The sequence below is a fragment of the Neopelma chrysocephalum genome, unplaced genomic scaffold (genome assembly GCF_003984885.1).
Source record: "Neopelma chrysocephalum unplaced genomic scaffold, ASM398488v2 Primary Assembly neopelma1_225, whole genome shotgun sequence".
NCBI classification, from domain to species: domain Eukaryota; kingdom Metazoa; phylum Chordata; class Aves; order Passeriformes; family Pipridae; genus Neopelma; species Neopelma chrysocephalum.
Window position 1 is genome coordinate 76,869 of NW_020897887.1, and position 13,392 is coordinate 90,260.

Here is a 13,392-nt window from a genome sequence, read left to right on the forward strand (position 1 = left end):
CACAAAACTGAGGCCCAGAAGTTCCAGCTGGACACGAGGAAGAACTTCTTCCCTGGGCAGTGACCCGGCGCTGAACAGGCTGCCCAGGCAGGGTGTGGAATCTCTCTCCCTGCAGATATTTCAGAACCCTCTTGGACACGATCCTGTGCCGTGTGCTCTGGGATGACCCTGCCTGAGCAGGGAGGTGGGACCAGGTCCCTCCCAACCTGCCCCATCCCGCGATTCCGCGACCTGATTTATTGATTAAACCGGCGAAAATCCGGAAACGAAACCACGAACGCGCAAAATCCCGCACGGAGGAGCCGCGCGGCTCCCGGAGAGACCGAAATTCAGCCCGAAAATTCAGACCGAAACGGGGCACGGAGAGCCACGCCCACGCGGCCACGCCCTCTGTGGCCACGCCCCCCGGCCACGCCCCCCTCGGCCACGCCCTCCCTGTCCCTCCGAGCCACCCGTAGCGGCCGCGCGTCATCCCGGAGGTGGCACCGGGAGGTGGCACCGGCACCGGCGGGTCCGGTGAGTGCGGGGGCACCGCCACCCCCTCGGAGACCCCTCGGAGACCCTTCGGGGACCCTTCGGGGCCGCCCCCGGGGCGCTCCCGGGGCGCTCCCGGAGCGGCCCCTCTGGAGTCCCGGGAAAGGGGAACGGGAAGCACGTGGGGGGCACCGGGAGGACCGGGAGGGGACCGGGGTGGGCTCGGCAGAGGCTCCCCAACAACCGAGGGGGGTTTTATTGTATTTTAACTTTTGAGGTTGCGAGTTGATGGCGGAAAAATCGCCTTTTTTTGGGGGGGCGGAGTTATCGGCGTGGTTTTTAGTTCTTTGAATTTAAATTATAGAAATCCTTATAAATGGTATAAGTGATAAAGAATGCATGCATATATATATATATTTGTATGCATAAATAATATAAATGATAAAGAATATAGAAATATATTCATGTGTAATTAATATAAATAATAAAGAATATAGAAATATATTCATGTTTAAGTAATATAAATGATAAAGAATATAGAAATATATTCGTGTGTAAGTAATATAAATGATAAAGGATATAGAAATATATTCGTGTGTAAGTAATATAAATAAGGATATAGATATATATTCATGTATAAGTAATATAAATAATAAAGAATCTAGAAATATATATTCATATACGTAAATAATAAAGAATATAAATATATGTATGTTTTCATATAGAAATCCTTATAAATAATGTAAATAGTAAAGAATATATAAGTATGTATGTTTTCATAAAGAAATCCTTATAAATAATATAAATAGTAAAAAGTATATAGGCATATATGTTTTCATATAGAAATCCTTTTAAATAATATAAATAATAAAGAATATATAAATATATACTTTTCATACAGAAATCTTTATAATATTAAAAACAAAGAATATATAAATATATATATTATATATCTATATAAATAATATAAATAATAAAGAGCACAGGCTCTTTATTCCTTGTATTTTTCTTTGTTCCCTGTATTTTTCTTTATTCCCTGTATTTAATTTTTCCCTGGTGTCCCCCTTGTGCTGTGCAGTTCTTGTCCTGATCCAAGTGCACTCAAAAAGTGGCTGCAGTTTTTATCTCCTCTCCCAGGGACACAGAAATCTCAGGAGAGGCCCCAGAGCTGCGTGAGGCACTCGAGGATTCTGTCAGAATGTTTAAAAAAACCTTTAAAAATTAACAGAAAGTTTTAAAAAATTGGCAGAAAGTTTATAAAACTTAACAGTTAAAAAAAAATTAACAGGAAGTTTAAAAAAAAAAAGACAAAGTTCTAAAAAAAAGGAAAGAAAGTTAAAAAAATTAGCAGGGAGTTTAAAAAAACGGGCAGAAAATTTAAAAAATGGACAGGAAGTTTTTATCAAAGTGGATGTAAAATTTAAAAAATGGACAGGAAGTTTTATGAAAATGGAAAGAAAGTTTAAAAAAAAAGGACAAAGTTTGAAAAAATGGATAGAAGGTTTTAAAAAAAGGACACAGATTGAAAGAAATGGATAGAAAGTTAAAGAAAAAGGACGAAGTGTAAAAAATTAGGAGAAAGTTTAAAAGAATTGACAGAGAGTTTAAAACATGGACAGAAAGTTAAAAAAATTAGAAGCATCTTCAGTGTCTGCATTATTCCAGTTTCTTCACAATAATCACCCCTGCAGCTCTTACATCTTTTAATTTATCTTTTAGCTGCAGCTAAAATTCCTTCCCTGACAAAAGGCTCCGTTCTCCTCACTAGATGAATGAAATACCTTGATTTACAAATTAAGGGTTTTTTTTTTTTTGGTAACAGTGTTTCTGAAAAAAAAAGGGAAATACCTTGATTTATAAACTGAGGGTTTTTTTGTGCAAATGCATTTCTGAAAAAAGGGCCTTGTAATTAATGGGATGGTTTTTCTGAGGCAAATGATGCTGACCCCTGGATGGCTGCAGAGCATCTGACCCTTGGCCTGAGTTATTTGTGTGCCTTGACATGGAGCTCTTTCAAAGGGAACTATTCCCTCCCAGCATAAGGTACATTAAGCACAATAAAAACCCCTAAAATATCCATTTGTGTCCCTGCAGAAAAATGCTGAGAAGCCTGAAAGGACTCGCCTGCCGCTCGCTGAAGGTGAGTCCTGTAAGAGCCTCGTGGTATTCCCAATATTTCAGCTGTCCCACGACCTGGAATGGTGATTTACAGCTGTAAAAAATGAGAATTTTCTTATATTTATCATCTGGGAGTGCTGTCCAAACGCCCCTGGAGCTCTGGCAGCCTCGGGGCCGGGACCTGGGGAGCCTGTCTGGGGGAAGAACCTTTCCCCTTTTTCATTTTTTGAGCCTAAAAAACAGCTCAGTGTGTCAAAATCAGCATGTCAAAATCAGCTCTGCCCCGGCTTGCAGCAGCCCTGGGATCTGGGGAGAGCTTCCTTCCCCCACCAGGAATTCCAGAATTCCACCCCCTTAGAGAACCCACTGGGAACTGGCTCATGTCCTGCAGAGATTCCAGGTCCTGGTCTGAGACTGGGCTTTCTAAAAGGTGATACTTGGTGGGGTTGGTTTGAGGAAACATCCTTCAGCCAAAGGGATCTCTGGAAAGGATTCCCGAGGGGAAGGAGCTCCAGGTGGTTGGTTTGCTGCTGTGCTTGGCCAAAGCATCCTGCAGGGAACAGGCAGCCCTTCCCAGATCCTGGGATCCCATGGAATGTGCAGGAACAGCATCCTGCAGGGAACAGGCAGCGCTTCCCAGAGCCTGGGATCCCGTGGAATTTGTGGGAACAGCATCCTGCAGGGAACAGCCAGCGCTTCCCAGAGCCTGGGATCCCGTGGAACAGCATCCTGCAGGGAACAGGCAGCCCTTCCCAGAGCCTGGGATCCCATGGAACAGCATCCTGCAGGGAACAGCCAGCCCTTCCCAGAGCCTGGGATCCTGTGGAACCTGCAGGGATCAACCAGCCCTTCCCAGAGCCTGGGATCCCATGGAACAGCATCCTGCAGGGAACAGCCAGCCCTTCCCAGAGCCTGGGATCCTGTGGAATGTGCGGGAACAGCATCCTGCAGGGATCAGCTGGCCCTTCCCAGAACCTGGGATCCCGTGGAATGTGTGGGAACAGCATCCTGCAGGGATCAGCTGGCCCTTCCCAGAGCCTGGGATCCTGTGGAACCTGCAGGAACAGCATCCTGCAGGGAACAGCCAGCCCTTCCCAGAGCCTGGGATCCCATGGAACAGCATCCTGCAGGGAACAGCCAGCCCTTCCCAGAGCCTGGGATCCCGTGGAATGTGCGGGAACAGCTCCACCTCACGGGCTCTGGATAAATCCCCGGGCACCACGTGATGCTCCGCTGCCATTTCAGGGATCCCCGTCAGGAGACTCCTGTGGCCTCTGGCAGATGGAAACTCGCCCTCAAAAACCCACTCCCGGGATAAACAGCTTTAAGGGATGGTGTGAGGGGCTGGGGAATGTGTTGGGATTTGCTGTGCAGGGGAGGCAGGGAGGGGTGGGAATGTTTCTGGCATTCCAGGGATCAATGAGGAGCCGCTGCTGTTTGTCAAAGAGGAGGGATGTGCTGCTGCTCTAAAATCAGAATATATAGTGTTTTACCAGGGCTGCTCTGTGTCACTTGAAGGTCTTCTTGCAGCCTGTTAAATATCCACACATTCCTGCGTGGATTTTGTAAATCACAGGTAATCTGTGTCTCTGAAATCTCTGGAACTTGGGATAACTGTGAGCAGGATCCTGCTCCTCCAGGAGCTTGTATTGACTTGGCAGCACTGGAGAGGTGAAGGATTCCCTGTCTCCAGCTTCGTGGAAGCTGCTTCTGGAGCCACAGCCCACGAAGGGAAAGTTCTGAAGGCCACACAGAGGTTTTGGGAAAGACCTGTTAAAGCTCCAAGTGACACTGTAAACCAGTGTCCTTCCAGGAGAAAGGTGGAGTCGTTCAGGGATGGGATTTGCTCTGTTGATGGAAAAGTAGAAATTTGGTGTGTTTTGGTTGCAGAACCAGAGGACTGAACTTCAAGGCAAAGTCCTCCTCACACTGTCAGTCATCCTGAATTCCACTCCCTTAGAGAACTCACTGGGAACTGGATTGTGTCCCATAGAGATTCCAGGTCCTGGTCTGAGACTGGGCTTTCTAAAATGTGATATCTGGGGGTGTTGGTTTGAGAAAACGTCATTCAGCCAAAGGCTGTGTGAGGACACACTTAAAAACTCAGCACCAAGCAAGAGGTGAATCCTTGCTTCAGTTCCCTTCGTGGCTGCACAGGTCAGGGACAAGGATCTGGGTGGGACTCCTGGGAAGGGGGTCTTACAGCCCCAGAGCTTCACCTGAGCCTTGAGGAGGAGGGAATGTGGGATCACGGAGTCATGGAATGGTCTGGGTTGGAAGGGGCCTTGAAGCTCATCCAGTGCCACCCCCTGCCATGGGCAGGGACACCTCCCACTAGCCCAGGTTGCTCCAGCCCCGTCCAGCCTGACCTGGGACACTTCAGGGATGGGGCAACCACAGCTTCTCTGGGCAACCTGCTCAAGGAAAGTGAGGGGGACTGTGATTCCAGGCTGGGAATGGCTTAGGGCTGACGTTTTCTGGGTGAACAGGTGCCAAGAGTTGCCTGCTCCAGTAATTCCTGTGTTAAATTGCCATCTTTGGGCCTTGCTCTGGGCTGTAAATGGTCACTTTTGTGGACTTTGGAAATGTAGCCAAATGAACCATCCTAAATGATCATATGGATTTGGGGAGGAAATGTGGGAGCAAGGGAAGGGAGTGATGACCCCAGTGGCTGTTGGGTGATCTCCCCATTCACACTGCAGCACTTTGTCCCTGAGGGATCTGCTGTGGGCTCCAAACTGGTTTAATTCCTTCCCCCACAGGACAGCAAGTGCTGAAATGCTGACTCAGGCATCCAGTGTGTGCTGGACACGGAATGTGGGGCAATCCCACCTTCTCCCGAGCCCTTGTGGGAGCACTGGGGTGGCAGCAGAGCTGTGTCATGCCACGGAGAGCTGAGGCAGCTGGTCCTGGCTCTGAGCTCTGGTTCCTGCTGCTCCCGTGTGGACACACAGAACAGGGAAACTGCTGGCTCTGTGTTCAGCTGCAAGTGTCCCTGTGAGTGCTGAGAGGGGCTCAGCTCCTCCCTGAGCCTCCCTGGAGGATGCACTTTCCAAATCAGTGACAAATGCCTGTGTTTGCTTTCACCAGCACAGAATAAAATGCTTGTGCTGCCTCTGCTCCCTCTCCTGCCTGTTTTGGCTGGGCAGGGTTCAGCAGCCTGTCTGGGCAGAAATGAATTAATCAGCTTAGCTGGCTGTTTTGGTTTCTCAGCCACGTCTGGATCCTAATGGCAGAGCCTGGATGCAGGGACACAGGGAAATCAGTGCGGGGAGTGTGATTATCAACATCAAATAGTGGGGAGAGCTGCACTAATCCCTCAGTAATTGAGGTGATTATGGATTACCAGACAGCCTGAATTTCCGAGGTGCTAACTACCATTCCTCAGTGGGGGCAGAAACGTGGTGGGCACTTCCCAGCAGTGGGGCCTCAACAGCTGGACTTGGGAATCTTAAGGAATCTTGCAGGGAAGAACTCGGGGGCAGGGCTTGTCTCACTGTGAGCTCAGGTGGGAATGGTTTAGGTGCAGGTATCTAAATGTGAAATCTGGTTCTACAGTGTGATGTTTTGGTAATGAATTGACATGCTAATGATGAGCTCTCGTTCTAATTGCAATTAGAGCTCAGCTCTGGCTGGCACGTGCCGTGCCACGAGCGCACAAAACAAACCCACTGGGTGTTTTTCTTGCCGCTAATCCTTGGCTGCTGAGAGGTTTGTTGTGTGTTTGCCTTGTTTTTCCCTCAGCTGGACCAGGGCTATGGCCTCCCCACAGCAACCAAGCAGTGCCTGAGCTCCGTTGCCAACCAGGATGTCCCGACCCCACAGAGGCCCCGAGCGGTTTTCCACACCAGCGAGAGCGACCCGGTGAGTCCCCTGTGAGACACCCCTGTCCCTGTCACACACCAGGATGTGCTGGGGCCGGGAATGCTCATTGGGATTGGGTTGTTTCAGGGAAGGGGGTACACAGCCCTAAAAGAGGGATGCAATCCCACGGGAACGGCCGCGGCTGTGCAGGGCAGGACGGGGCTGCTCTGCCCCGAAAGCCCCTGGGAACGAGTATTGATTCCTTTCTCTAGAGCTGCAGATCTGTATTTTGCAGAAGCTCAGATGTGTCTGATGACACCATTAATTCCATCTCTGGGGTTGTTCCTCCCCGAATTGGCCGTGAAGGGGATAAAATCCCCCCCAAGCCCCACACGACCCTCGGCAGGGCACAGCATCACAATTCCAGCCTCACACCGCCCGTCTCGGGCGCAAAATGAAGTGGAATAAAGGAATGGAAGGAGCCTTTGAGGTGCTTTTCTGCTGCCTCTGTAATTGGAGCCTCTCGGTGCCGATTCCTCCGGGGTCTCTATGGAAACGGCAGCGGGGAGATGATCCCGCCGCACGTGACCCCGTGTCTATGGATTGCACAGCAGAGTCCAGATGGCAGCGATTGTCCCCCCTCTGTCCTGTGCCTGCCTTTCACGTTGCCAGGCAACTGGCTTTGGCATCCTGGCTGGATGTGCCCGGGGTTTTGGTGGCTTTGGTGGCGGCCACCGCGTTCCTGCCCCGTGGGCTCGGCCTTCCTGGGGCTCCCCGGGTGGCTCCAGCAGCAAAGCTGGCAGCCTTGGTTGGGCTGCACCCCAGAAAAGCCCGTTAAAAATGGATTAAGGAGGGCCAGATGAACACGAAATTTTTCATAGGATGTGGCTTTTCTGTACCTTTCCATTAGCAAAGCTCAGAGCGACTGAAGGTGGGGGCAGAGGCACCGTGACCCACTTTGCAGAGGGAGGAGAGGGAGGGAATTTGCCTGAAGTTGTGCAGCAAGTCAGGGATGAAGCTGAGAGTGAAAACGGGCTCTGGAGTCCACTTGGAGACCAAAGGTGACACTGCCATGAAAAAAACACTTAATCTGTGTCCAACACGTGCAGGAAAACCCCAGGGAGTCCAGAGTTTGAAATAAGCTCTGATGGGGAAAAGATTGGGAGTCCCAGTTCCCAGATCTCCCCGAGTGACCCCTCCCTGCAGCTGGACACCTCTTGGAAAGCCAGGATTTGAAATCACCCTTCCTGTTGCAAAGGTTTCCTGACCAGCAGGCACCAGTTTGGCAGCTCCAGCAGCCCAGTGGTTTTGCTGGAGTTACCGAATGGTTTCTGCCTCTGGCCAAAGCTGGGAGTTCCCGGAATCCTGCGGCTCTGCCAGGGAAAACCACGGAGCCCAGGACACCCTGACCTGCCCTGGGAACGCCTGCCCTCAGCCAGGAGTGGAATGGGGAGTAGGAGGGGGCAGAAGGTGAGAGAACAGGAGTGTCCTGTGCTGAAAGGCTGGGAATCTGGGCTGGAGAAGGGAAGGGACACTTAAAAACAAGAATTCCTGGGTGTGTGGCAGCGCTGCAGCACGTGAAGGATCCCTCAAGAACTGGGAAAAGACAAATATTCCTGACCAAACAGGCACTAATCACAGCCAGGTCCAGCTGCTCAAAAAGAAAGAAAACAGAGGAGTTGTTATATTTGTTGTTTTTATATATATATATAAGAGACTGACATGCACAAGGATAAAGAGGAGGGTTTTTTTACTTTAAATCCATGGAAAAGTGCAGAAAGCAGGACATGATAGAAGCTTCAAAGCTTGGCACAAAACTGCTGGAAGTCACACAAGAAGGACTGCAGAATATATATATTTTATATATATATATATATTTATATATATATATTTATCTATATATATAATCTCCTGTATATATTATCCTAATTAGACACCAAATCTGATGACTAGAACAAGAGGAAATAAATAAGTGCTTTGCAGGTATTGCCTGGCAGGAAAAGACAATAAAGAAAGGGAAAAACAAGGCATGAAATAGGTATTAAATTTTCATATTTCAGTAGCAACATCTTGCAGTGCACAGTCAGATCTGCAGGTATTCACTAGAGATAAATGCAGAAGGATTCAGGTCTGGTGCAGGAATAACCCTGATCACTGAGGTCACAGCAAGGGACTGGAAATTATTGCCCCAGGAAAGAGATTGGGAGGTTTTTTTAAGCCTCCAACGGCAGTAACCAAGTGGCACCTTGGGAGTTGCTGCTGAGGCGCAGCAGCACGAGGCAGAAAACATCATTTTTTCACCAAAAAAAGTAAAGGGGGCTCCACAGGGAACTCCAGAGCTGCTGTGGAGGTTTGGGGGGACCAGAAGGACGAGGGGACTGATGGAAGGTGAGATGAATCCATGGAGGTTCCTACAGGAGCTCAGGGAATCCCTTCATTGTTCAGAGCCAGGTGGGAGCTCCTTTCTTCAGGCTCTTCCAAAGCACCTCCCAGCAGCGTCCTGACCCCACAATTCCTGCTCTGTGCTCTGATCCCAGTAAGAGGATGCTGCTGGGATTGAGTGAGTGTTCCCTCTCTGTTCCATCCTCCCTTCTCTGCCTGGGCCAGAGGCCTTTCAGGAGTGTGACAGTTCCCCTTCTCCCCTGCCAGACCAAGCACACGGAGCAGCACGAGGGTCGGCACTACAACATCCCCCTGGAGGAGGTGAAGGCTGTGTTCCCACATGGGCTCCCCTACCGCTTCCAGCAGCAGGTATTCCAGCTTGGAGCAGCTTTGGAGGGAGGGTCCTGGGGCTGCCCCATCCCTGGAAGGGTCCAAGCCCGGGCTTGGAGCACCCTGGGCTGGTGGGAGGTGTCCCCTTCCACGGCAGGGAGTCGGAACGAGATGATCTTTAAGGTCCCTTCCAAACCATTCCCTGATTCTCTGTGGGAAGAACCAGATCCTTTGGCAACTACAATGCTCCCCTGTTGGAATAAGAGGGATGACCTGCTGCAGGAGTGCAGTTATCCCTGGTCCTGACTGTTATTTCCAACACCTAAAAGAGATGAGTCAGCCCACCCGGAGGAGAGGCTGCAGAGTTCCAGGATCCCACCTCGGGATCATTCCCATATTTTCCATCCCTGACTCCCCAGCATGTGCTGAATTACAGGAATGTTTGCCATGGTTATATTTCTGTGTGAAACAGGCCATCTGATGAAATCAAGTTTATGGGGGCAACAAAAAGACCCCGGTGCCTTGATTTCTGTGGTGAGATGGATGGAGCTGCGCCGGGCTCTGTGAGCTGGGAGCAGATTCCTTACCTGGGGGCATCCATTGGCTCTGGATTCATGGCCAGACTGCTTGGCTGCACCTCAATCTGTCAGATGATGGAGCAGCTAGTCCTGGAAAGGGTTTCCAGGCAGGGAAAGGACGGGAAGGTCCTTGGGAAGCAGCGTGGCTTCACCGGCACCACCAACCCGACACCCGGGCAGGGAGGGCAGAGCTGGGGGTGTCCAGAGCCCCCAGGCAGCGATGGAGCAGAGCTGGGAGCAGCAGCAGCAGCAGCAGCAGCTTGATCCCTCTCTGCTCCTGCCCTCAGATCCAGACCTTCAATGAGGCCTGTGTGATGGTGCGCAGGCCGGCGCTCGAGCTCTTCGCCTACCTGAGGAGCACCAACTTCACCCACCCCGTGGTCAGATACGTCATCTGTATCCTTGGCCACCTCCTCAGGGGGGAATGCAGGTGAAACCCAAACAGTCTGTGCAGGGAGGGTGATGTTCTGAGCCGGGCTGAGCCTCCAGGAGCTGGTCCTGCCCCGTGGGCTGTGCTCAGCGCAGCGGCTCCGAGCACCTCGGGAAGTTTGGGGCTTGGAGACTTTCCTTCTGAGCCGGTTTGGCTCGTGGCACATCCCTCCCTACAGAGGGCTGGCAGCACTCCTGAGGGGAGGGGGATCATCAGCTCTGCCCAGCGGGGTGGGATGCAGGGAGAAGGAGCTCCATCCTGTCTCTGAATGGAATGTCACCCTTGCTTTGGCAACCTCTGGACTCCCCTTATTCCCTTTCTTGAAAAAAACGACCACAAAGTGGTTTTTAGAGACTTTCCTTGACAGTCCCTGTTGCAGATGGTGAGAGGGGAACAGGGAAGACCATGACCCTGTGCCACGTGGTTCACTACTGCTCCAGGCAAGGCTGGCTGGTGCTGCACATCCCTGATGGTGAGAACACCAGTGTCCCCTCTGTCCCCAACCAAACACGTGCTGCTCCAGGAGATGCTGCTCCCAGGGAAAGCTGCAGGCTGGGACCACAGCAAATCACCCTTGTTTTCCCCTAGAAAAGGTTTATGAAGCACAAAACCCCCAAATAAAGCAGAGCATAATAATTATTTATAGTATAATATAATATAATAATATAATATAATATTATAATATATAATATATAATATTATATATTTTATATTTTATATTATATATTATATATTATATATTATATATTATATATTATATATTATATATTATATATTATATATTATATATTATATATTATATATTATATTATAATAGATTATTATAATATTATAATAATATTATTATCACGGGGTGGAATGAGCCTTAAGGTCCCTCCCAACCCAACCCATTCCATGATTCTCAGACTTTCCTTACCAGTGTAGCAGGATAAGGACAAGCAATAACCCCCCCTCCCTCCCCCACCTCACACCTTTGGTTTTGATTGAAAAAAAAATTTTAAAAAAGATAAAAAATGCAAACCAACTGTTTTCCTTTTGCTCCCAGCTCATCTCTGGGTGAAGAACTGCAGGGAGCTCTTGCAGTCCTCCTACAAGAAGGAGCGGCTGGATCAGCCCCTGCAGGCCTCTGCCTGGCTCAAGAACTTCAAAACCACCAATGAACGTTTCCTGAGAGAGGTTTGTGGGGCCAGCCAGGACAGGTTTAGGAAGGGCAGGTCCTCTCTGACCCCCCCGATGTCCTTTCAGGCCCAGGGGATGAGGGAAGGGGTGGGGGTGTCTTCCAGGCCTTCAGCAGAGCCTTGGGAATCATCTGCCCTGGAAAAGCTTCAGCCCAGGGCTTGGACAGGGACATTCCCTGCTGGTCAAGGGCCCGGGGAGTGCTGGGAGATGGAGCTGCATCCAGGTGGGATCTGGGCACTGGGAGTGTCCCTAGGGCAGATGGAGCCGCATCCAGGTGGGATCTGGGCACTGGGAGATCCCCAGGGGGATGGAGCTGCATCCAGGTGGGATCTGGGCACTGGGGGTGTCCCCAGGGCAGATGGAGCTGCATCCAGGTGGGATCTGGGCACTGGGGGTGTCCCAGGGGGATGGGGCTGCATCCAGGTGGGATCTGGGCACTGGGGGTGTCCCCAGGGGGATGGAGCTGGATCCAGGTGGGATCTGGGCACTGGGGGTGTCCCCAGGGGGGATGGAGCTGCATCCAGGTGGGATCTGGGCACTGGGAGTGTCCCCAGGGGGGATGGAGCTGGATCCAGGTGGGATCTGGGCACTGGGGGTGTCCCCAGTTGGTCCCAGTCCTGTTCAATGTCTCTGTTGATGATGGGGATGAGGGGATCAAGTGAACCATCAGCAAACGTGCAGGTGACACCAAGCTGGGGGGTGTGGATCTGCTGGAAGGCAGGAGGGCTCTGCAGAGGGACCTGCACAGGCTGGATCCAGGGGCTGATTCCAACGGGATGAGGTTCAACCAGGCCAAGGGTCACAACAACCCCCAGCAGCTCTAGGATGGGACAGAGGGGCTGGAGAGCAGCCAAGCAGGAAGGGAGCTGGGATTTGGGATGGACAGGGAGCTGAACAGGAGCCAGAGTGTGCCCAGGGGGCCAAGAGGGCCGATGGATCCCGGCCTGGCTCGGGATCAGGGGGGCAGCAGGAGCAGGGCAAGGATTGTGCCCCTGGGAGGCCTCACCTGCAGTGCTGTGTCCAGCTCTGGGCCCTCGGCTCAGGAAGGACATGGAGGGGCTGGAGCAGGGCCAGGGAAGAGCAGCGAGGCTGGGGAAGGGTCTGGAGCACAATTCCCATGAGGAGAGGCTGAGGGAGCTGGGGGGGCTGAGCCTGGAGAGGAGGAGGCTCAGGGGAGACCTCCCCACTCTGCACAACTCCCTGACAGGAGGGGGGAGCTGGAGGGGATCGGACAGGAGGGTCTCCAGCTGTGCCAGGGGAGGTTTAGGTTGGACATCAGGAAGGAATTCTTTCCAGAGAGAGTGACCAACCGTTGGAATGGGCTGCCCAGGGAGGGGGTGGAGTCCCCACCCTCCATTCCCTGCAGGATTTTAAGCCCAGCCTGGATGTGGCATCAGTGCCACGGGCGGGGAACCACAGCAGGGTTGGAGCAAGGGCTGGACTGGATGATCTGGGAGGGTTTTCCCAACCTGGCTGGTTCTGTGATTCCATGGAAGAGCCAGGAATCCAGCCTTTGCCCCAGTTACCCCCAATCTCACTGTAGTTCTCTTCCCACAGATAAAAACCCAAAGGAAATACGTGTGGGGCAAACGGGAGAGCACCGAGGAGGGCAGACCCCTGGGGGAGGTGGTGGAGCAGGTGAGGAATAACCCACAGGGACAATCCTGGGGGGCCCCACCTGGAGCCAGGAGATCCCCCCGTTTGTGTGGGGAACAAACTGCTCTGGGAGCCCTGAGGGGTGTGAGTCCTGGGAAAGGGAAGGGGCTTCCCTATGGACAGAAAACATTGTGGGGGATGTGATGGATCTGTGTGTGTGTCCCCTCTGTGTCCCCTGTGTGTCCTCTGTGTCACCCATGTCCCCTGTGTTCCTGTGCCTCCCCTGTGTGTTCCCTGTGTGTTCCTTTCTGTGTCACCTGTGTGTCACCTGTGTCCCCAGTGTGTGTCCTCTGTCCCCTATGTACCCCCTCTGTCCCTTGTGTGTCCCCTGTCCCCTCTGTGTCCCCCGTGTCTCCTGTGTCCCCCCTGTGTGTTCCCTTCTGTGTCCCCTGTGTGTCCCTTATGTCCCCTGTGTGTGTCCTGTGTCCCCTGTCCCCCTGT

At 51.6% G+C, this 13,392-nt stretch overlaps 1 protein-coding gene across 2 annotated transcripts in view; it reads left to right on the forward strand.

The window, feature by feature from the left end:
* The first annotated feature begins 432 nt into the window (after positions 1-432).
* DAP3 (death associated protein 3) overlaps positions 433-13,392 on the forward strand; it is a 17,360-nt gene continuing 4,400 nt past the window's right edge. For both annotated transcript variants that reach the window (XM_027703320.1, XM_027703319.1), the window contains exons 1-8: positions 433-516; positions 2,569-2,614; positions 6,337-6,456; positions 9,046-9,147; positions 9,974-10,082; positions 10,496-10,588; positions 11,162-11,292; positions 12,853-12,933. In XM_027703320.1, coding sequence (XP_027559121.1) covers positions 2,573-2,614; positions 6,337-6,456; positions 9,046-9,147; positions 9,974-10,082; positions 10,496-10,588; positions 11,162-11,292; positions 12,853-12,933 — 678 coding nt within the window. In that variant the 5' untranslated portion in view covers positions 433-516; positions 2,569-2,572. The remainder of the gene's footprint in view (positions 517-2,568; positions 2,615-6,336; positions 6,457-9,045; positions 9,148-9,973; positions 10,083-10,495; positions 10,589-11,161; positions 11,293-12,852; positions 12,934-13,392) is intronic.